Genomic DNA, 22,724 nt, shown 5'->3' on the forward strand with positions numbered 1-22,724 from the left:
AGGGTAGCTCGGTGTCCTCAACCAAATCTGCAAACATGCCTTTCACTGCTTCAATACAAATTGAGAAACCTGCTTTTCGACGAGAATTGCACAGCGGAGTACCATCTGCACACTTCAGTTGCAAGATGTAATTGTAACACTCATTAAAAAATGGAATCCAGATGTTTTTGTTTCCTTTGTGCAAAGGCGATTTAGAACCTTTTGCTACATATAGGATGGCGGAGTTCAGCATGTCCAATAAAGTATCAACAATGCAAATGAACTTTTTGATAACCTCACTTCCTCGAAATTGCTTCAGACGTAAATGTTCTGTGCAGTATGCAAAGCATCGGCAACCCTACTGCTTAGCACTTGTGATGCTAAGTTTACCTTCATTTTTTGCCGCCAATATTGTATATGTGTTAACGTGAGCTTGTTTGCGAGTCTCAAATCCTCTTCTTCTTACAGTCTCTGCAGATCTACAATGTATTGCCACTTAATCTTGTGTTAGAAGATTTGATGTAATCCTACACTTTCGTTAAGATCAAAGACATGTTGCGAATTGGAGGAAATTTGCAAGATTTGGACAGTACTAGCCTAGGTTTAACCTGTGGCTGAAGCAATGAGCTGGAAAGGCAAGAGGGTTTTCGTTTAAAATAATTTTTGCACAACCTCTCATTTTACCCATCATAGCTGCAGCACCGTCATACCCCTAGCCTCTGAGCTTCGAAATATCAAGTCCTAACCATTTCAAATAGTTTATTAGGAGCAACGCAAGGCCTTGTCTAGTTAAATCAACTGCATGGCTGAAGCCAACAAACTCTTCCGCAATTGTGCCACCTTCCTCCACATACTGAGTTAGAATTGTTGCTTGCTCTTTACAACAAACGTCTTGGGTTTCATCCATCAACACGTTGAAAAAAAAACATTTTCTTTCACCGTGGCAACAATTTTTTCTTGGATTTCTTCACCAATTATACTTAGTAACTCATTTTGAGTGGTTTTGCTGATCAATAGGGCGATTATTTTTTTACCCAAAATATGAGAATTTTTGATTTAAAATTTGAAACTTTTGACATTAAAAAACTTTTTTTGACAAATTTTGACGTATGCAGAACTCAAGTAGTTAAATACCGTATTATTGTACAAAATGTATTGTAGTGTCATGAGCCCGTGATAGTATAATGAGTATATAGAGCCCGTGAGTAGCATGCTTGGAGTAGGAGCTTGCAAGTCGTTTTGTGATAATGGAAGTGGGGTAATGGAGCGGTTATTCAGTATCCTTTCGATCTCCGCCACCAAGGTCAGAAGGTCAAATTTGTCAAGCGTAGCATTTCCAATCATCGATCGCATCAGTTTTTGTACCAAAAGAAAAAATATTATTTAGTCTCGTTTCGAAGAAGTTTGTCGCAAACCTTCTTCTGTTGTAGGTTCTTTATTCTTTGTTTGAGTTCATGTTCTGCCGCCACAAAATTGCCACCATTATCACTGTACATGTCCTTTGGGCAAACGTAATCATGAAAGTTCGAAAAACGGCGAAACTAATGTTGCAACGAATCTTCTGCGACAGTCGCTAAATGGGTGTTGCAAAGTTTGATATCTTTCCCTTCAAGGGTGTCTTTAGACAAATATCGTAAGAAATCGGGTTGCTTAGGCTAATTAGTCTCGTGCTCATAGAGAAAGTCTGGACTTTGTAGCCACAACTTGGCAGCATCGATTTGTTCAGGCCACACACCTAGAGAACTGAGGTCGGCCGGATTTAAAGATGTGGGAACAAAACGCCACTGTTCAGTAGACGACAAACAATAAATGACGTGCCAACGATTGGCTACAAAAGTGTGAAATCTGGACGATCTGTTGTGGATATAACGCAAAACGACGGTAGCATCAGTCCACAACAAAGATCTTGAAATTTCCCACTTCAATTCGCGTGCCACAAACGCGCTCATTTTGACTGCTGTTTCAGCAGCTACAAGTTCTAGTCTTGGTACACCAGTGAGTTTTAAAGGAACTGCTCGTGATTTTCCCATAACAAAGTTGCATGTAACACAATTATCGGAGTAACGAATCAAAACATAACAGCATGCACCATATCCACTCAGTGAGGTGTCAGAAAATGTATGGAGTTCAACAGAGGAAACGATTTTATCTGAAAGAGTTAAGCTCCTCGAGAGTGACACGTTTTCAAGTTCAGGAAGATCGCTTAACGATTTATTCCTAACCCTGGGACCTATAGAAGATCTGCGTCCCAACTTCTGACGACAGGCTTCTTTAAGCAACCCGCACGCAGGTAAAACAAACGGGCACCGAATGCCCATTGGGTCGAAGACCTGGCTTACCATCAAAAGAAGACCTCGTTGATTGAATTCCTTTTCTGTGACAATAACCTGTACCCTCAGACGATCAGTAGAGGCATCCCAATAAACTCCCAATGTCTTCTGAACCGAGAGGCTGCAATGACTGATGTCGACAGCTGACACTACATCTTCCTGTGGAATAGAGCATAAAACACTGGTGTCATTAGATATTAAGTGAAACTCGTCATCTGCACTTGAAAGGTGGAGCATGAGGGCTTATCTTGACTGGCCTTTGCTCCACTTCCTCAGCAGTCACGCCACTGAAGTGAACAGCACCACCTGACAAACCATCCGCATGCACAGGGGGTATTGAACAAAAGCTCTGACTGCACCTCGGGACAAGCGAGTCACACCTTTCCATTGATCTGTAAAGCCCCCTTTCGATATTGTTTAACTTGTTTTTGAGAAGAGGACCACTTACAATATCAGCCAGTAAAATAGCTATTTGCATGTGTAAACTTTTTCCAAAAGAAATGCACATTTACTCCTCGTCGGCAACAGTAACACGCACTCTCTGGAACGAGGGAGTTGACTTCTCTAATAATTGAGCTCAACTCTAGTTGCATATTGTCTACATCCAATGTGTAAGATATTTCAGTAGTAGTGGGCTAAGAAGAATGGAGTACCGGCCACCGGGCTCCCACTATCTTTATCTCCTAGAAGACCTAGGCTCAACAACATCAGTTACCTCATTGCGAGGTTCTATAGAACCTTTCGACCTTTTTCCGAACCCTGACTGTCTTTTCTCTTAGTCATAATTAACAAGGTAACAAAAGCTCAAAATTACAAAAAATTTTACTTACCTTGGTTCTGGTTTTGGTAATCTGAGTTGAGGTTTGATAAAGACTACCTTGATATATTGGCTCTTCAAACCTTTAACAAGAAAATTGCAACCCTATGTGGCTGCTCAAACATCAAACCAAGACAGTACAAAAAAATTAACCAATCGAGGAAGCAAAGATTAAACAAAACTAATCCTTAAATTTTAAATCAAAGGTGACAAAAATCACAATGGTTGAGTGTCTACAACATTGGTACCTCGCACCAAGGGATTAACACAAAAGACAAAGGAATCTTACCAGTTAAACTATATCCTTGACAGACCTGAAAAGAATGCCGCAGGACACAAATTTAAGTACAATTAATTAAAAGCAATTAAAGTTAAGTTTACGAGCTAGCTGGCGTATAAGCGCAGACCTAGCACAGCAATTCTTGGCAGACGTAAAGAGGCTACCCCAGGACAAAAGTAAATTTACAGTTGAAACAAAGCTTACAAGTTAGCTGACACGCAAGCACAGGCCTAGCAAAGCAATTCTTGGTAGACCTAAAAAGGCTACCCCAGGACAAAAGTAAATTTACAGTTGAAACAAAGCAAGCTGGCACGCAAGCACAGACCTAGCAAAGCAAACCTTGGTAGACTCAAAAAAGCTACTCCAGGACAAAAGTAAATTTACAGTTGAAACAAAGCTTACAAGTTAGCTGACACGCAAGCACAGACCTAGCAAAGCAATTCTTAGCAGACCTTAAAAGGCTACCCTAGGACACAAGTAGATTTACAGTTGAAACAAAGCTTACAAGCTAGATGGCACGCAAACGCAGACCTAGCAAAGCAATCCTTGGTAGACCTTAAAAGGCTACCCCAGGACACAAGTAAATTTACAGATTAAGCTAACTCACACAGAGTAAGACCTAATTTAAACACAAAGCCTGACCAAAAATGGCAACAGATAAATTTTTCTAAACTGATGCAACAACCGAATTCTGCAAGATCATAAACTGACCTTGCATCCAACATCTGTGCTTTTTGCTCGACAAGAAAGGCTCCACGGTAAGGCTTCAAATTCGCAAACTATCACAAACTGACCCAAGCTGACTAAAACTTTATTCATGTACATACGAACCACTTACTTGCAATCCACGAACAAATAGTCAATCATCATCGGAATAAAATTTTAGAAAATGTGACCGTCCATCACTCTAGTCCAGTGGTTTACAACCTTTTTGGTGGAACGGAACCCAATGAAACATTCCAAAAGCTCAAGGAACCCCTGTTCAATAATTTAATTGCCTTATGCAAAAAACATCGTTTGATTAATAAAATTAAATTAAAATACTCATGTTCAGATATATTCATGTACAAAACATGTCGACGAAATTTGGCGGAAAAGCAGAAAGTTAAAGGTAATCGCACCACCAGAAAACAACGAAAATTCTGGATCGCAGCGAACGTGTTAAAGTGTAGCAAATTTATTAATAGTGGCAACCCTAATCAATATTTGATTATATTTAAACAATATGCATATAATATTAAAATTGGCTCTCGGATTTGAATGGAAACTTGTGGAACCCCTAGACTTCCTGGCGGAACCTTAGGGTTCCGCGGAACCCTGGTTGAAAACCACTGCTCTAGTCAGAACGCAAAAAGAACGACCTCGATAAATGAAAATCAGAGATTAAAACTCATGCGGTAGGGTCACTGAGCCGTGACAAATAAACAAAAACCTTGAAATTAATAAGGGATTGCAAAAAATCGTTTCTTACACAACCACTTTAGCAAACAACTCAAATGCACAATTTTTTGCTTATAATAATGAAATTATCACAACATAACACTAACAACTAAAAGTTCCACATAGCACATAATGCACAATACCGTACAAGCTGCAGTATTAATAATCACGAAGGGTTTGTGATACAAAAAACAAAGGTACTGTAACTTCAAAAGAACAACTCAAATGAGCAATGTTTGTAAAATATGTACACCAAAGGACAGTCTATATTATCACAGGCTTATGCAACATCAAACTCATTTAACCCTTTCAATACCGATTTCAAACAATGCACTTAGAAGTTTATTTTTTATTGAAAACAAGTCAAATAGATGTCGTATTAGCGTTTTATGTGGATTTTGTTAATTCCCCATTTTTTTACACTGTTTTTGAAGTGGGACATGTGTGTCCCAACAGTATTCATTCTCGGGATAATTTTGTCCCATTGGTATTGTACAATTAAAAATTGTTATAATGTGTAACACAAAAATAAGTTTGTTCAAGAATTGTCTGCGAGTAAAACATGCCAATTTCGAACAAGAAATGCTCAAAGAATTGTCACATCAAGCTGGTGCATGCATAGTTCAGCTATGATACGCTGCAAAGCAGTCCGTGCACAAAGGAGCACTGCACTTCTGACACAAATAATTGGTTCTCTTTTCAATTTTTCTTGTATTGCATTTAATGCAACTTCTTTAGGTTTTGTGCTTCAGTGGAAGATGTTCTCCAACACCAACGGCGTCCATTTTCTTGAAAGATGCTGAAAGCCTTTCAATTCCTTTCGTTTTCTTTCTTTTTCCAAGCTTGTTTCTTCCCAAATCAATCATGCTTTCTGCAAGATTCACAAAATACTGAATATAGGAATTTTTTTGTGATTTATCTCCCAGAAAATTATGTATGAATTGAACGCAGAAGTTAGCAGCAGACGGAAAAATACTTTTCGCCACCATTTGCTGTCTCTATCCAAGTCATAGAGGCTAATCATCTGGTCAGCATGATCGACTCCTCCCATATATTTATTGTAGAAGGAAATGGGAACAGGACATGGAATTTCTTGCTTTGATCCATCTTTTTGCTTTCTAGTGATCACCGTGGTTACAAGAGTAGGCGCTCATTGCTTTCCTACAATCCCTCTTCCTGCCTCAACCATACTTGCAATCAGTTCTTGTATTTTTTTGATTTATTCATTGAGTCTGGATTGATTTATTGAGTCGGGATAAAAATTTGAATTTTTGTACACACTTATAATTCTTAATAATGATTACACTTAAATCCGAATTTCAAACATAGCGCAGAGTTGGCATGGCATATCTCTAGCTTGCTTTACCGATACTGAAACCCAACACAAAGGCAAATGGTCTCCAGAAACAACAGCACGCGGCAAAAAGCGACAATCAGAGATGAAAAGTCTTGGTAGTCAGGCAAGCCACGTCAGATAGAACACAGGAACAACGCAAATTCAACGTTTACAAAATTCATCACAATTATAATCAAGAGGGCAATTGACCCGCCGGAACACACCGTTTCTTCTGGCTCATGACAGTTGGACATGAGCAAAACGTCTTTGGTATCTTTCCACTGAATACACAAAAGATAGCTTCACAGATAGCCATTTTACTTTCACCGTTTTGAGTAAACTTTGCATTCAATTTTGCAACATTTCTTCTGGTTTTGTTATATGTTCCAACTGCAGGATATCCAATTAAATCCAATAAATGAGTAGATGTAAAAAATCTGTCAAAAATTAGAACAACCTCACTACGAACAGATTCAACAATTTTTTGTACGACTCTTTCACCAAGTGTTCCTTCAACTTTCTCAGTTCCTTTGTATTGTTTCAATAAAGATCTCCCTTTGAATTTGGTCATGGATTCGTCAATTGATTGATACGTACTATGGACTTTTTTTTTTGGACTCATCTGTACCTCACCACTAGTTCTTGCCACATAGTTCTCAACCGCTGCTTTTGCTAGTAAATTGTATTCTTACCATTGTGGAAAGAAAACAACTAAACTAACTGTCGCCAAGGATATGCACAGTTGAGAAGGAGGGATCTTCTTGGCGTCAGCACTACGTGACTACTCACTATAAAACAGCGAGCATCGTGTTTCGCTAACCATACCGGTGTAGCCTCCACACTAGCCATCAAGACTTTTCCCAAAAACGTGTGTTTCTCGGCAGTCGAGTGTCAAGAACTCAGTGATAGACACGTGTTTCGCCCATGACGCTGGGCTCATCAATACCGCACCACTAGTTTTTGCCACATAGTTCTCAACCGCTGCTTTTGTTAGTCAATTGAAACGTGTCTATCGCTGTTCTTGCTACACTCGACTGCCGAGAAACACGTGTTTTTGGGAAAAGTCTTTATGGCTAGTGTGGAGGCCACACCGGTAGCGTATTTGTAAAACCTACTGTTGGACGGCACCATAAGCAAAATTGACCAATCAGAAACCAGCAAGCGATTCAAACTTCTCCCAGGAGGAGAAAATTTCTCCGAGAAAGAGTGATGTTTGAGCTTGAAGTAGAGTTGCCAGGTGCATAATTTACGCAAGGTATTATTGTGGAGTTGCAGATAATGCTATGCAGTTGTATGATGTGAAAGCAAAATAAGTCAATTATAATTATTGTGTACGAGTTTTTCGAATGCAGCTCTTTAGGTCGAAATGAAACGAAACAGAACTCTTTTTGAAGAATATACTTTCAAACAAATCCAAGGCTGCGTTTACATGAGTGGCAAAACGAAAACGACCGATACGAAATCTAAAAGCGGCGGGAAAAACTTTTTGTTTACATGGAATTTAATTGCGGTTGTTTTTCATTTCGGGAGAAATAACTGCAACCTCTACGCATGAGTGATTTTTGCCTCACGCTGCTATACTGAAATGCCGGTTGCTTCAATTGGGAGTCAGTCCTCTCAGTTTCATGGAATTTGCCCTTAGATTGGAAGTTTTATCCCTACTTTGGGATAACTGATCACTGAAAAAACTGATCACATTTTTCAAATCAGCACTCCAAATTTACCAAAAATAGGTCTCACATTCCAGGCACAAAAGATAATCCCTTAAGATACAAACAGACAAACTGCCCCGGGAGGCATACAAATAAACAAAAATGCAATTCAATTTTCCCAAAAACTACTCAACAATTAATGATTAATTTTAAATCCAAACCACTTTTCCATTATGTTCCTCATGCAATTGGCTTCTAAGAAATGGCTATGCAGCAGAAAAAGTATTTTTTTCAAGTACCGGTATTGCATGGTAGACCTAGTGATTTACAAATTTTTATTCATTTGTTGGGATTGCACAATGCCATTAGCAATTGCTGTAAACCCTTCTTTCAGGCTCTCTGCAATGGTTGCCATCGACTGCGACATAGAACAAATGGCATCACGAGTAGCTTGGGCGTTTTCTTTCATCGCGTTGATGGCCTCTCTTTTTAGATGAAGTTCTTCTTGAGTCAGCTTCATTTGAAGCACATCGCGTTGATGTGTAGACAACTTCTTTGTAAGCTTGCTTCGTATACTATCCTTGTCTTGCTGCTCCAAGCTTACACTAGCCTCCAATTGCTCAGCACGATCGTCACCAAGAATCTGGGTGTTGGAAATATTGAGGCCACATTCTCCAAAACTTAATGAAGCCACGGAAGGTGACCCACCCCATATCGCTTTTAAGCTGTCAAAGTTCTCAACTATGAGACGTCCAGAACCAGACCGGGATCCTTTGTCAATTGCAGTCTTGTATCCCGATCTGAGTTCTTTAACCTTGCTTTTTATGCGGTTGTAGCCATCTTTTTCAATTTTTCTATTTTTTGAGAAGTTTTCCTGTGTGCATGAAACTCTTGCGGTGTCATGTTTTCTGTATCTTCTACTGTTGCAGTACAACAAGGTTCAAAATCTTCTACTGGGTAAGACTCTGCCATCATTTCCCTCACCTTGGAGTAGCACTGCACCAAATCTGATTGAAAGTCAAGGCCACTCATGTCCATATCATTTTTGTATGTCTGCAAGTTCTCCAATAAAACCTGAACCTTTTCACTGTCCCACTTCCACCGCTTCTCTGGTGTTTTCTTGAATTGAATTCCTTCAGGTTCGCTGAGGCTGATGGTTATGATTTGTTGATCATCTTCAGTTGGATATTCCACCCTTCGTCGTTTGGGTGCGTTTTCATGGTTGCTGTAGACAAAGTCAAGAGGCAATTAGTGAATAATGCTTGTGTGAACAATAACAACCAAGAAAAAAAAAACTTAAATTGTACATCCAACCATGCATCAGTGAAATATCTGCAGTAATAATAGCCAAAGTTTACATGATAAGTCAATAAAGCTTTTGCATGCAGTAACTAGCGAAAAAGAAGAAATTACGGTAACTAACATAAATGTACCTCTAGAAAAATCATTGATAAAATTAACCTTCAATGTGCATACAAGTAATTTTTCCGAGGCAGTAGTTCAGTTGATTTTATTTCTGACCATCACAATAAAAAAACCATATATGCCAACTTCGCAGAGGTCCAGAAAAACGTTGAAGCGACAATACGGTAACTTTGTGACATGCTTGGAACCGAAATAAGATAGTAAAATGGGCAATTTGCCACGGTCGCAACACCTATACAAATGATTCAAACTGAAATGATGTAACATGAAACATGTTCAGCACATACTTACGTATTGCATGTTCTTTCATTTCTCGGTGGTGTACTGGAGTGCTGCATGGTAAATCAATCCCGTATATTGAAATAGTAATACTTACTTTAAAATGAGTGATTACCAATTTCACTACTTTTCTATAAACAAAACATAGGTTCCACACATGCAATTCCAAAAGATGTACAGTACCAGAATTCCAAAAGATGTCCAACATGCACAAAAGATTACACACAACTTTGGAGACATGTCTTATTAAATGATTGTGCTTTTTCATTTAGGCTGCACAAATTATCAAAATAAGCAAATACAAGATATAAATAAAGTTCATATGTCTGTCAGTCAGCAAGGTAGCCTAATGTTCACAAATACCAACAGTTAAATATATTTAGTTCGCAAATCTTAAAACATTGAAATGCCAAGTAGGCTATTCACTAACACACAACAAACATTCTGTATTATGCCTTTACACACAACACTACCAATAAATACTCTACCAGTTCATTAACTACACTCAAACCACCAGATCTAATCTCGTTGCTAGGATCTCATTGCGGGTGCGTTTACATACCCGCAACGACTTCATTTCGGTTTCATTTCTGTTGAAATGACCGCAATGAAATCCAGACCGGCTCGAATCTCATTTCGGTCATTGCATGTGAACGGACTACGCGTCTGGCGGACTTACCGACACGAAAAATTTTCCTGTCGGGCGAAATGAAACGTCATGTAAACGTAGCCCAAAACAACAACTTTTGCTTCGATTGGCATGGTTTTTGTTTAGAACTATGCTACTATTTTGTTATTGCTGGATCATAATTTTGGAATTCTTGGCCTAATTTGAACTTGCAAGTATAAAACTAAATCTTATTGCAATATATCTGAGAATTTGAAGAATACCTGGCAACCGTGGACGAAGTGTGAAGCACTTAAAATTAGGCTTATTATTTGGCTGCCCATCAACACTTTGTTTTAAAACCCATGTTAGTCCTGACTTTTGCAGTAAGTTTGAAGTGTTGTTTGTTGCTGAAACGTAAAAGTAGTTTTTCTTACAAGTTTCCAGAATGGGCGAAGGCCTAATGCTGCAATGGTCGTCAACTTATGCAATGTAGCTTACAGCCTACGTGTGAATTTCAAATCCATTTAAGGTTTGAAAGTATAGCCTCCTAGTAGTTCTGTCTTGGTTTCGTTCTATTTCCAATTATGAATAACAACTCGAAACGAAACCCACGAGAACCTCCGAACGCAAAAAGCACATTGTAATGTTTCAATGTCTTGGAACTGGTGCACTCAGTTCAGTTTTTTTTAACGAACTGGTGCAGTCAGTTCCTTATAAGATGCAGATAATGTGGTGTTAGGGGGCGTATATATACAGTAGAACGTCATGTACACTACATAAGCTGGCTCCAGGTTCTCTGCGGTCACAAACACCCGTTTTATCCCTGAAAAGGGGGGAGTCACGATTGCCAGTCGCTCATTGTTGCCTGGTTTGATAGAAAGCATAAAAATTAATGTCCGGTGGCATTTGGCTGGTTTTTCCTAATGTTAAATGCTAGATTTCTAGGACCTTTGGAAGGTGGACATGCAAGACCTGAAGGCTTTCATCCTTTTCCAAGTGGAGCAGCACCTCTTGGGGCTCCCTGTGGACGTCGAGATATTGCTCAAGACTTTCCTCATTCACGACACTGGCATCCACGCACGTTGGCCAACGTATTGCATCATTTCCTTCGAATGCAAGTTCCTGCCCAGAAGAGTGTTCGGCTTGAATTGCAGTCGAACTACCTTCAGAAACAGCTTCACTACTTTTTTCCAAAGAATTCTCACCACCACACAGCATTGAGCTTTCGAAAAAACTCGAACTGATGCTATGTGTATCACTAAGGGCAATATACACGTACCGTCTCTTTTCTTCAGGCGTGCCTTTATACACATGATTTGGAGTCAGTTGTTCATGAAAATTACACTGGACTGATGCTTGCATAATTTTCCACATATGTCAATAGGACAAGAGCAAGTACCTACCAAAGCATCTACAATGTAGGAACGCCCTTCAGTAGTTTCACTTCCAACTTCCTATAGTCCAGAAGCGGTGTGTACTTTTGTGATGCTGCTGGCTGGAAGGACTGTCAGTTTAAAGGTGAGTCGTTTTGTCTTATTAAAAACAAGGCTTAGTATTCTATTTGAGAAGAAAGTACTGTAAATCTCAACAACGAACACAATGCTCGCTGTTTTATAGTGAGTAGTCAGGTAGTGCTGACGTCAGGAAGATCACTCCTTTTCAACATGCACACATTGTTATGTTGTCTTCACGTTCTGCTGATGTTATTCTTCCCACCTGCTTTAATCCAGCTTGGGCGAAGATTTCCCGTGGTTTCTGTGCAGTTGATATGCCAGTTTTGTCCAGATTATGTATGTTACTAGGTGGAATTGTAGCAGTAGAACTGGTTTTCAGCGCCGTTTCTAAATTTATAAAAAAAAGCTTTAACATTATTTTTGTTGAATGCAGAAGTTCGAGCCAAGCTAGTTGCTTCAGGCTGACAAAATGAAATGTCCTTATGCCTGTTTCTAAACCTTTTGAGCCAATCTTCACCAGCCATTTTATTTTTTGACCAACCTGAAGAGATGCAAAGATTTTTCTCTGTAGCAAATTCATATGCCGTCAGTTCATAGGGAACATCTTCGATGCTTTCAGAATGTAGTTACATAAAGCATTTTCTTCATCATTGGAAAATATCTGAAATGCAAACACCACACACAAATAAACATCTTAAATACATAATGACTTATAGACAGACAATCGATAACAACTTAATAACATTGAATTGCATAATTCAAAATTAATACAGAAATGAAATAGATACATAATTTCGAACGTTTTCGGCAAAACTTTCTGCCCTCTTCAGGAAAATATCTTAATTCATCTAAACAAAACAGTTATTCGTGAAATGTTAATAATAAATGACTGAAATTCAATAAAACTGCACTGACCTGCGTACAAGCAACAACTGACGAACAAACACAAAAGGTGGTAGCAATCTGTCATAATTATGCGGGAGTGTGGTCATGAGACGAGATAGTGAGCGGACAACATAACATAAAATAAACGTAAGCTAATACAAATTCAACAAAAAAGATGCCCCTCCAGCGAATAATTGTTTGTTGAGCCTGGGGTTGTGCTGCTTTATTTGTTGAATTTGTATTAGCTTACGTTTATTTTATGTTATGTTGTCCGCTCACTATCTCGTCTCATGACCACACTCCCGCATAATTATGACAGATTGCTACCACCTTTTGTGTTTGTTCGTCAGTTGTTGCTTGTACGCAGGTCAGTGCAGTTTTATTGAATTTCAGTCATTTATTATTAACATTTCACGAATAACTGTTTTGTTTAGATGAATTAAGATATTTTCCTGAAGAGGGCAGAAAGTTTTGCCGAAAACGTTCGAAATTATGTATCTATTTCATTTCTGTATTAATTTTGAATTATGCAATTCAATGTTATTAAGTTGTTATCGATTGTCTGTCTATGGTTTTTAAAAAGTACCTCTCTACCAAAGCTATAATGACTTATAAATATGAAAAAGTCGGTTCTTGTTAATTTTTTAGATTAATTGAATCTTTATCCTTAGACTGGGAAAGCTTTTTGCAGAGCTTAATCCTGGCCGTTTCGCATATTTGTAGAGGCTTTGAATCACTGACGCAGACCCGCGTTACGTGACGTAAGTGCTTTTATTCACCGCTTCTCCTGACCGCCTATTTTTAACAAGTGTCAAAAAGTCTTTTGTATAGAAACATCTTATACTTACTTGTCTTGCATTCATGTTAAGCTTTGCTAGCACTATTTGCTCAGTATGTTGTGAGAAAGATTGCATTGCCCTTGTTATGTACCGTCTAAGTGTGGTGTGACTGAGGTTGTATCTTCTGGCAGCTTCTCGTAAACCAATTTTATGGTGAATAACTGCTGTTGCAGCTGAAGTGATGTCTTCACTAGTGAAGTTTCCCTTCAGTCCCTTTTTTGCCTAAATGTAGGCATGTTACTTTGAAAAACACCAATAGTAATGTTAGGGGATCAACAACACGTGGACCATACTTCCCACATGCGGCCATTTTAGTTAATGATGTAAAAAATCTAACATGCTTATCTTTTCAATTCAGATTACTTGACGCACAGCTAAAACACTAAATTGCCTATAACTTGAGATAAAATAGATTATCACATTACTTTCTAGGTTATGGATCTACACACTACACATTGAGGTTCTGAAATTTACTTTAACCAACCAAAAACATGAAACATCATCTGTCTTTTTGTAATCAGAATGAAACGTTAGATTTCCAAGTTTGGACAAATCACAAATCTTGTCACAAAAAGTGTAAAACTTTTCCTATTTTTTGTAGGGGCAATATACGACGGTGGATCATTGATCCTACATCTCCCCTATTTAAACTTGTATGAAAGAAAATAACGGAGTCTGATCCATGGATAATTTCAATCATAATAATAACAAAAAATTACCCCCCCCCCCCCAGAAATAAGTTGAATCCGCCGTGGGACTAATATCAGCTGTTTAGAAGCATATCAAACCATTTGATGCGAAAACATACAATTTCAACAATTCCTCACAAAATTTCTGGGGGGCGGGGCGGGCCCCCCATCACCTGAAGAGAGATGACGATGCGCAGTCTAGTTGTTATATGATGTCTATGCTCATGGCAGAGAACATGTTCGAGAAACCAGGGTTGCCAAATACAGTTCAGCACACTAGGTGGCGATAAATACACAATACAAGATCGCTGTTTCCAACGGTAATTACTGCAGCGTACGCCGTACAGTTCCGTGAAAGGTTCACATATTTGAAACGTTCCCAGACAGCAAAATCCGCTATTTTTACATTGATCCAACATCTGCAAACGTTGAATCAATGCAAAAGTCACAGATTTTGCTGTCTGGGTAAGAACTAGGCGATGTCCTTGTAATCTGATTAGCAATCAAGCTTGTTGGTAGTTTTACTATTGTGTGAGTTGATTCACAAGACGTGTTTGCAAAGTGATATTGTTGTTTATTGTGATTTTTTATGGTGATGAAATTACTTTCCTTGTAAGGTCAGCTGGGTTTATTGGTCCAATACTCTATTCTATTCATTTTTTGATCAGCTCGATAATAACTAATACCCTTACTTTTTTTTAGCCCGGCTCACTGTTACATGAATATTGTTATTTTAAAATCTCGTCATCAATTTGTTGTTTTTTGTTATGAATAAACGAAACATTTGAAACTGAAACTACGTATGTGGCGTAGCCTGCATCGTCGCTCTGCGCAGCCATGCAGATAAGGCAAGAGTTAAACCAGATATACGCAATTTGGTACGCATGAGCCAAACTTAGTGGCAATCCATGCATCCTAAAATATCTTAGCAGGATTCACGACGAAGACTGTTTAAAAACTTGAGAGTTAGCAACAACGTCTCAATACGCTCCGTTCTCAGTTGCTTAGTCTTTGCGGTAGTCTATTATTACAATAAAACTGACTAGTTGTAGTACGGTAGTCCAGTTTTAATCTGGTGATGTCCCCGTTTCCGAGGGTGGCCGGATTCACCTCTGATCACAGCGGAATACCATAATATCTCCGTGGGAAAGTTTTAACATAAAATTCCCGAATCCTTTCGTCTGTATGCGATAACAACCAGGGAAACACACTTCTGAAGCCTCTTCACGAATTGTATTTCAAGAAAAACTCAGCAACACAGGCTGTTAAAAATTAATCAAACGCGTATGCACTACGCAGTAGAAAACTTGTCATCACAATACAGATTTCTGGGATAAAAGACGGAAATTTCGTCCAGTTGGTAAGTACAAGCAAAACAGTTTTAATATTCGACCAACCTTTCCAGCGACAATTCAAAAATGGCGAAACTGACTTGGGATATTTCAAACCACACAACTTGCATCTGTGACGTAATTCATTCCAGCACGAGGTAAATTTGGCTAATGCAACATTTCGTAATTCAAGATTTAATATGATGAAATAGTTCACAGGTGTTGCAAAAGAATGATGAAATCTCTGCGCATTTTTTAGAAATATTCCATGACGTAAGACGCCAGATTAAGTAGACCTTAACAGTTTTATGTGACGTTTGGTTTGGGAAACGATTGTCCGTAACAACCTCCAAGTGTTGCAATCGCCTTCATACCCTGCCTCCACATTAATCTGTCTAACGCGTCCTCTCTTGTCAAGCCCACCTTTTTGCTTTCCTCCTCAACTTGCATTTTCCACGTTTTCTTGGGTCTTCCTTGTTTTCTACAACCCTCCACTTGTAACTCCAGCGCTCTTAAAACATTATCCTCATCCCTTCTCAAAACATGCCCATACCATCTCACTTCATTCGCTTTCACCAACTTATCAACATTCTCATTCAATCCAAGCAAGTTCAGTAGTTTTTCAGAATTCCTTTTATCCATCAGCTTCACACTGGCTTCACACCACACATTGCTCTCACCATCGCTCTCTCAGTTCTTCTTGAAATCGCCCATTCGTTTTCCCGCACCATGTCTCACTTCCGTACAGCATTGCAAATCTCACACAACTAGTATAAATTCTTCTTCTCATTTTGAACAGAAATCCTCTACCACATGACAACTCTCGACACTCTCTGAATTTCACCCAACCAAACGTTACTCTTGCATTCACTGTCACTTCACAACCACCACTGGCGTTCAATCTATCTCCTAGATAGCAAAAGGCATTCACTGATTCAACTTCGTCATTCAGCTTTTCAACAGGACCAACCATTCCTTCTTCAATCTTCTTGCATCTTTCACATCCAAATCCATCTCCGAATCTGCATGTCACTCTCTTCATCTTTGCACATCTTCCGTGCACCCACTTCCTGCATGTCGTACTCATTTTTCCTCATGTGGCTCGGTGGCTTAGTGGTTAGTGCGCCCGCCTCTGAATCGGTAGGCATGGGTTCGATACCTTGTTGGGTCATACCAAAGACTTTTTAAAAATGGTACTGAATCTAATTTCTGCTTGGCACTGAGCAATGGAGTGGATTCGGGTAATAATGTACTCAGTTGCGCCTTTATACGGCTGCATTGACACTGTCTGCTTTGTAAAGCGCTGAGGAGCAACGCATTCTGCGATGGATACAGCGCTATATAAAAACTAACATTATTATTATTATGTAATTCCATATGAATGTGTGCAAAACTGTGCAAGTGTGCATATCTGAAGCAAAGAGGAAATACACTTGCTTTTCTTCAAATAATAGGCTAGTTTGGTGGAACAATAACCCCCAGAAGTCTGAGTTTGTAACCTAAACCGGCTTTTTCCACCACGGACATAAAAATGACAACTGCGGAATCGCCTACACGTTGACTAGGTTTATCTTTCAAGAATCGAACCGCTCTTCTAACAAGCTGAATGTAACCAACTGGACGCTTTATTTATATTTCTCCAAGTTGCCTAAAAATATGACATGGTATTTTGCACCAACTATGATCAGTGTGGGTCATTTTTCAGCAATGGTTTTTATTGTGGCAGAAACCTGTTAATAGCCTGTCTAGTGTCTATGAAGAAATCATTTCTGAATCACAAACAATAAGAGAAAGCTTCGTTCTGTTAAACTTGGTGGCCGGGCCGCGAATTTTTTTTCCCAGGAATTTTTTGTCTCATTTGCATATTTCTGTAAGTGCAGCCATTAGCCTACTGGTTACCGCGAGGCGCGTGTAACTGTTTTTTCCGATTCATTTTTTCGCGTGGTTTTCAAATTCAGCTTCAGCAGCCAATTTTCGCCCTCCAGGTCTAAATCTAATCATTGAACTTGAAAAATAACGTGCCTGAAAACACACCTAGTCTAGTCAAGTTTAAAAAAGTTGTGAAAAGAAATTGATTCTGGTCACTCTAAAAGTAAGATTTTCCGAATTGATCAAGAATTAAGCCTAACCTTACTTTTTTTGAAAAGCTTGCACCGCAAAAATTAATTTAAAGAAAAAAATTGACTTCTGTCGTCCTCCTCACGTCGTCGTCCTCACGCCGTCGTCCTCACGAACATAAGGCTCAAGATGAAACCACTGAACCAAACACACCAACTAAAAATGTTTGCATTCACACTGTAGGCTATTAATACAAACTCTATGCGAAGTAACAAAAAGTACGTGGGAAAAGAATTTTGCGGCCGGGCCAGCAGGGTTAAGCTTGCAAAGAACTTCTATCAATCTCCAACAATCCATCAAATCCAGTGATGCTTGTTCATTTTTTAAGTCATTTTTTTAAATTTGATTGATAAAAAAAAACTTTTCAAAGTGCTTAGCAATTTTTTGACAATAGCCTAGCTCCGGTAGACTACGTTTGTGGATCCCTGATCCGTAGCCTATCCTGCCCAGCACCAGGAGCATAGCATCTTTTCACATATAAACTAGATGGGCAATTGCCCACCTAGTCCTTTTGCTTGCCCTCCTAGCCCTTTCTTTGCCCCCCTAGTTTGAAACTAGGTGGGCAATTTTTAAGACTTATGTTTTGTTTAAGTTAGATCCAAGTTAAAGAATGAACAGCTAAATGGAAAGCTTGAACAAACATTTAGAACTTATGAGCCTACCTTTGACCTTACTCATAATATCCTTAATGTTCTATTCAAGCAGATTAATTACACAGGCCAACAAAAAAGATAAAAAATTTTGTGTCTGCAATGTAAGATGTGATTTGGGGTATATTGAGGCTGCTGATTTCAAAAATCACATCAGATTTTATCCATCACATCAGGTTTTTGAGATGTTTGCATGATACTTTTTCTCATAATATTGGCTTTTTGGCCGAATTTTCTCTTACTGTTACCGTTTTATAAAGACCTTATGAGCCAAAAGTGTTTCAAAATTTGTCACATTTATGGAAATGATTTTATTTTGTAACATTTGGAGATGTATGATGACACCATGACCATTGGAGTGACCGACCTACCTTCAGAAGGTACACTAGTTAGAAGCCCCCCTAGCTAGATGGTCCACTGGTCAAACGAGTCACCTAGACCATCTGGCTAGTGGACCATCTGTCTATGGTAGACCATCCAACTTATGTACCTTCTGAGAACTGTCCATAAACCACCCCTTACCGGCAGGGTTACATTCACTTTCGCCTGAATGCTTAGTACCATTCTACTTTTTGATAAATAACATCGGTTTTATCTTTTTCGCTGAACATGGAGATTTAAGCGCATGTGAAACTTGTCTATGACTCATTCTTATTTGAACTTTCATGTATTCAGATTTTTTCATATTAGCAAGGTGTTAATTCTGTTTGTGGTGTGAATAAGTAGCAGAATGACATCTTCAAAAAAGTGTGAAAATGACCCTGATGTTCTTTGTTACATATGTAGCAGTTATAGGCTACTGTTCCTAACCAAAGGCAAACCATAACAAGTTTTGTAAAACAAGCATATCTTACATACTTTAAAATTCGCCTGGGTGATCAGGACAAATCATGGGCTCCACACATGCTGCATGTAAAGCTTGTGTGGAAAACCTAAGACGATAGATCAATGGAAATCTTAAATCCACTCACAACATTCACAAAAATCATGCAAGCGAAAGTTTGTCCAGAGTAACGTTTCCCAAATGTGCATGTGAATTTTCTGTAGAATTGAACCTATTTTTAAGTGTCTATTACTCTATTCTATTCAATTTCTTCAATTTTATTTTTCTTTGCTGGCGCAAACATAATAACAAATGACATTACAAACACACAACTGTAGCACCAACAAAAGGAAAAGATGGCAAAACCAAAAGGTTTAAAATATGTATTGGGGATTTGCACAGCCATCAAACCTACTTCTCAACACGAAAAAAGTAACAATGTAGCCTACTCTTGTAAAAAAAAATGACGTTGAACGTTTAGTGTTAGCAGATAAACTTTGAAGAATTAGGTTCAAGTTACCACACTTCAATAAAACTAAAAATAAAAAGAATAAAATAGGTCTTGGAATACCTCAATGTTTTCATTAATATTATGTTTGTATCTCTTGTGTAGACTTTAGACTTTATCGTGATGAATTTAGACTTTATCACAGACCTTGTTGACAAAAAAGAGTTCAAATTCCATGAAACGCCATAGTCTACCAATACAGATCAGGAGTCGATTTTGCCCATTTTTACCAAAACAGCATCCAGATATCATAAAATCCTGATGTGATGCAAAAAATCTGATGTGATTTTTGAATTCAGCACCCAAAATATACCCTAGAATGACATTTACTATGCTGACACAAAAAGTGCGTTGGCTTGTGTTATCAATTTGTGATGTGAGTAGGGTACCTCAAATGTTGTGTGAGATTCTAAACTAAATGTCTGAATTAATGAAGTTTGATGATTCAACTCATTATGATATAATATCTTAGCAGTCGTGTTTCATATAGGCTATTACCATAGTTGTTTCTTTTTACTTTAGTACAGAGACCTCTGCAACTAAATGTTGCTAGATTAAATTTTATTACATTATTATTTATAAAATATTGTGGGCGGGGATGAACTATCATCATCATCAACCAATTTTGATTATACAGGCCATGAATTAATCCTCATGTCGAGGGCGTGGCCTGTCTGTTTGTCGAGAACGAAGACTTCCCCTCCACACCTCGCGATTTATTGGGATGGCAGAGTCCATGTTCAGGGCTACAAGGTCACGTTTTATAAGTTCTTCCCAAGAAAGTTTTAGTCTATCTTGACACCGCTGTGCTGCGATGTTGACACATCTGACCTGTGAGATCCAGCTTGAGCTGCGCTCAACGTGACCAAACCATCTCAGTCTGCCTAATTGGAGGACTTCACTGATGTCTTTTAATTTGAGCTTTGATAGCAGAGTCTCAAAATGGATGTTGTCTTCAGGTTTGACTGGGCAGGTCCATCTTACCATCGCTCTTTTATTACGTTGTAGGCGCTTGACGATGCTTGATAAAGTAGCCCACGTTTCAGAGCCATAGAGCATGACACTCCTCACACAACTGGAGTAAACTTGTCTTCTGGTTGCAGCAGGAAGTTGCTTGCTTGTGAGGATAGGGAGGAGTTCTCTAAACTTTTTCCAGGCTGACTTGCACCGAGTTATAGCCGCATGCTCACACCCCTCTCCAGAAGACATGGTATCACCAAGGTAGCAAAAGTCAGCTACCACGTCAAGTGTGCCACCTTCAACCTCAACTTCGCTTACCGGCCTGCCATCTATTGGTCTTGCTGTGCCCTGACAGCGTGGGGATGAGTAGTGTGGGCCCGGTCTGAGTGACCCTTTAATTCTACTACACTTTTTGTGGACCCAGTGTGAGCACTTAGTGCAGAAGATAGAGTTGCTACCGGTTCCATTTAGGCATACCGAACAAGGGTGCTTTCCTGATCTTCTTAGGGAGTTCTGGTTGATGCCAAAGATCATTATTTTGGTCTTACGCATGTTCGCTCTTAGGCCCTTTGCTTCCATTCCCTTCTTCCAGGCGGCGATTCTGTCAACTAGTGACTCCAATGAGGTGTCGATAATGGCAAGGTCATCAGCGTACAACAGCTCCCAAGGGCAGCCTGTGCGCAGTTCGAGTGGCAGGGCCTCCAAGACAATGATAAAGAGCAGTGGGCTCAATACAGAACCCTGATGCACACCTACGCCTACTTTGAAAATGTTACTGTGCCCATCCCCAACACGCACATAGCTCCTAGCATTCAGGTACATTGATTGTACTATCCGTACATGTACTCCGTACTAGCCATTCCTCAACACTCAGCTTTCGCATGGCCCATCAAATCACCTTTCTTGGCACTCGATCAAAGGCTTTTTCTAGGTCTACAAAGGCCATATAGAGAGTCTTGTTTACGGCAAGGTGTTTTTCTTGAAATTGACGGATGATGAAGATGGCGTCAGTTGTACCTCGACCTGGCATGAAGCCGAATTGTATTTCATCAATCTGCACTTGTTGCCTAATCAATTGTTCTGTCACTCTCTCAAGTATTTTCATGGTCTGGTCAAGCAGCTTCAAGCCTCTGTAATTACCCCTATCAAGGGCACCCTTTTTACCTTTATAGATGTTGACGATGTAACTTTCTTCTCAATCTGCTGGTATACGACCCTCGCTAACAATAGCTTCAACAATCTCGTATAAGAGCAACTGCAGCTTCGCCTGTTAGCTTTAGCATCTCTGCTATTATTCCTGAAGGACCAGGAGCTTTGCCCATGCGCATCTTACTGATGGCTTTTTCGATCATCTCGGTGGTGATTGGTACACTAGGGCCCTCGACTGATGGTTCATCTGAGAGATTATCCGGGCTCCAGGGGAACTCTACATTGAGAAGTCGTTCATAGTATTGTTTCCAAGCGACCTTCCTTCCTTCCTCGTCGAGGGAGAATTCACCAGCACCATTTTTGATGGGTTTATCACCACTAACGTCTTGATTGTCACGTCGCATTTGCTTAGCCAGCTTGTAGACGGTCCCTGACTTTGAGTTGACATTGTGAAATAGGAATATAGGAATCAATTAGTCTATGGGTCTCAAAAGTTTAGTCAAGCTATAATATGCCTTTTTACCCACAATTTGCCTGAGAAATCTACATTTTTAAGCTTAGCCTAAATGTTTTACGCTCGGGAAAAAATACCCCTTTTCCCATCATTTATGCGTGAAAAGTACCCTTTTTAACATAACTCTCGCGGTAAAAGTGCCTTTTTTTAAAAATTTGCCCACCTAGTCCCAATTTGTGAAAAAATGCTATGACCAGGAGAGAGGGTAAAAGGAGCCCTTGAAATCATTTTTAGCCGAGGCCTGCTTGTCTAAGGATAGCCTATGAATCACACAGATGTATGAGTGTAGGGTTTTGGCTCAGTTCAGTTGTTTTTATTTCTGACCATCATATCAAAAACAATACACGTCAACATAGCAAAGGTCGAGAAAAAGGTAGAAGCGACAAAACGCGAACGTTAAAACGTGCTTGTGACCAAAGTAAGTTATTGAGTTGAAAAAAAATTTGGCACGGTCACAACCTTCAGAAAAATTTAAGATGTAAAGGGAAAATAAAAAAATAAAATGTTACAAAAAAATAAAATAAAAAACATAAATTTAGGCTAGCCTATAGCTTTATTAGCCCACATAGCTTTATCTGATATATTTAAGATTTGTATGGACAGTTGCTATGAAGATCGGCCATGGTGCGTTATCAAGAGTGCTGATGGTCGTAAGG

At 39.2% G+C, this 22,724-nt stretch overlaps 2 protein-coding genes across 2 annotated transcripts; both read right to left on the minus strand.

Moving 5' to 3' along the window:
- Window positions 1-1,634: 1,634 nt before the first annotated feature.
- LOC145764355 (uncharacterized) lies at window positions 1,635-2,546 on the minus strand. Its single transcript, XM_082575971.1, has one exon. The coding sequence runs from the start codon at window positions 2,544-2,546 to the stop codon at window positions 1,635-1,637; it is 912 nt and encodes a 303-aa protein (XP_082432097.1).
- Window positions 2,547-12,188: 9,642 nt separating this feature from the next.
- Window positions 12,189-21,510, minus strand: LOC145764356 (uncharacterized). Its single transcript, XM_082575972.1, has 4 exons — window positions 21,304-21,510; window positions 20,430-21,104; window positions 13,336-13,548; window positions 12,189-12,263 (listed from the first exon to the last, which is right to left on the minus strand). The coding sequence occupies exons 1-4, from the start codon at window positions 21,508-21,510 to the stop codon at window positions 12,189-12,191; spliced, it is 1,170 nt and encodes a 389-aa protein (XP_082432098.1).
- Between the last annotated feature and the right edge of the window lie 1,214 nt (window positions 21,511-22,724).

Source organism: Aplidium turbinatum, chromosome 2, assembly GCF_918807975.1.
Source record: "Aplidium turbinatum chromosome 2, kaAplTurb1.1, whole genome shotgun sequence".
Classification (NCBI taxonomy): domain Eukaryota; kingdom Metazoa; phylum Chordata; class Ascidiacea; order Aplousobranchia; family Polyclinidae; genus Aplidium; species Aplidium turbinatum.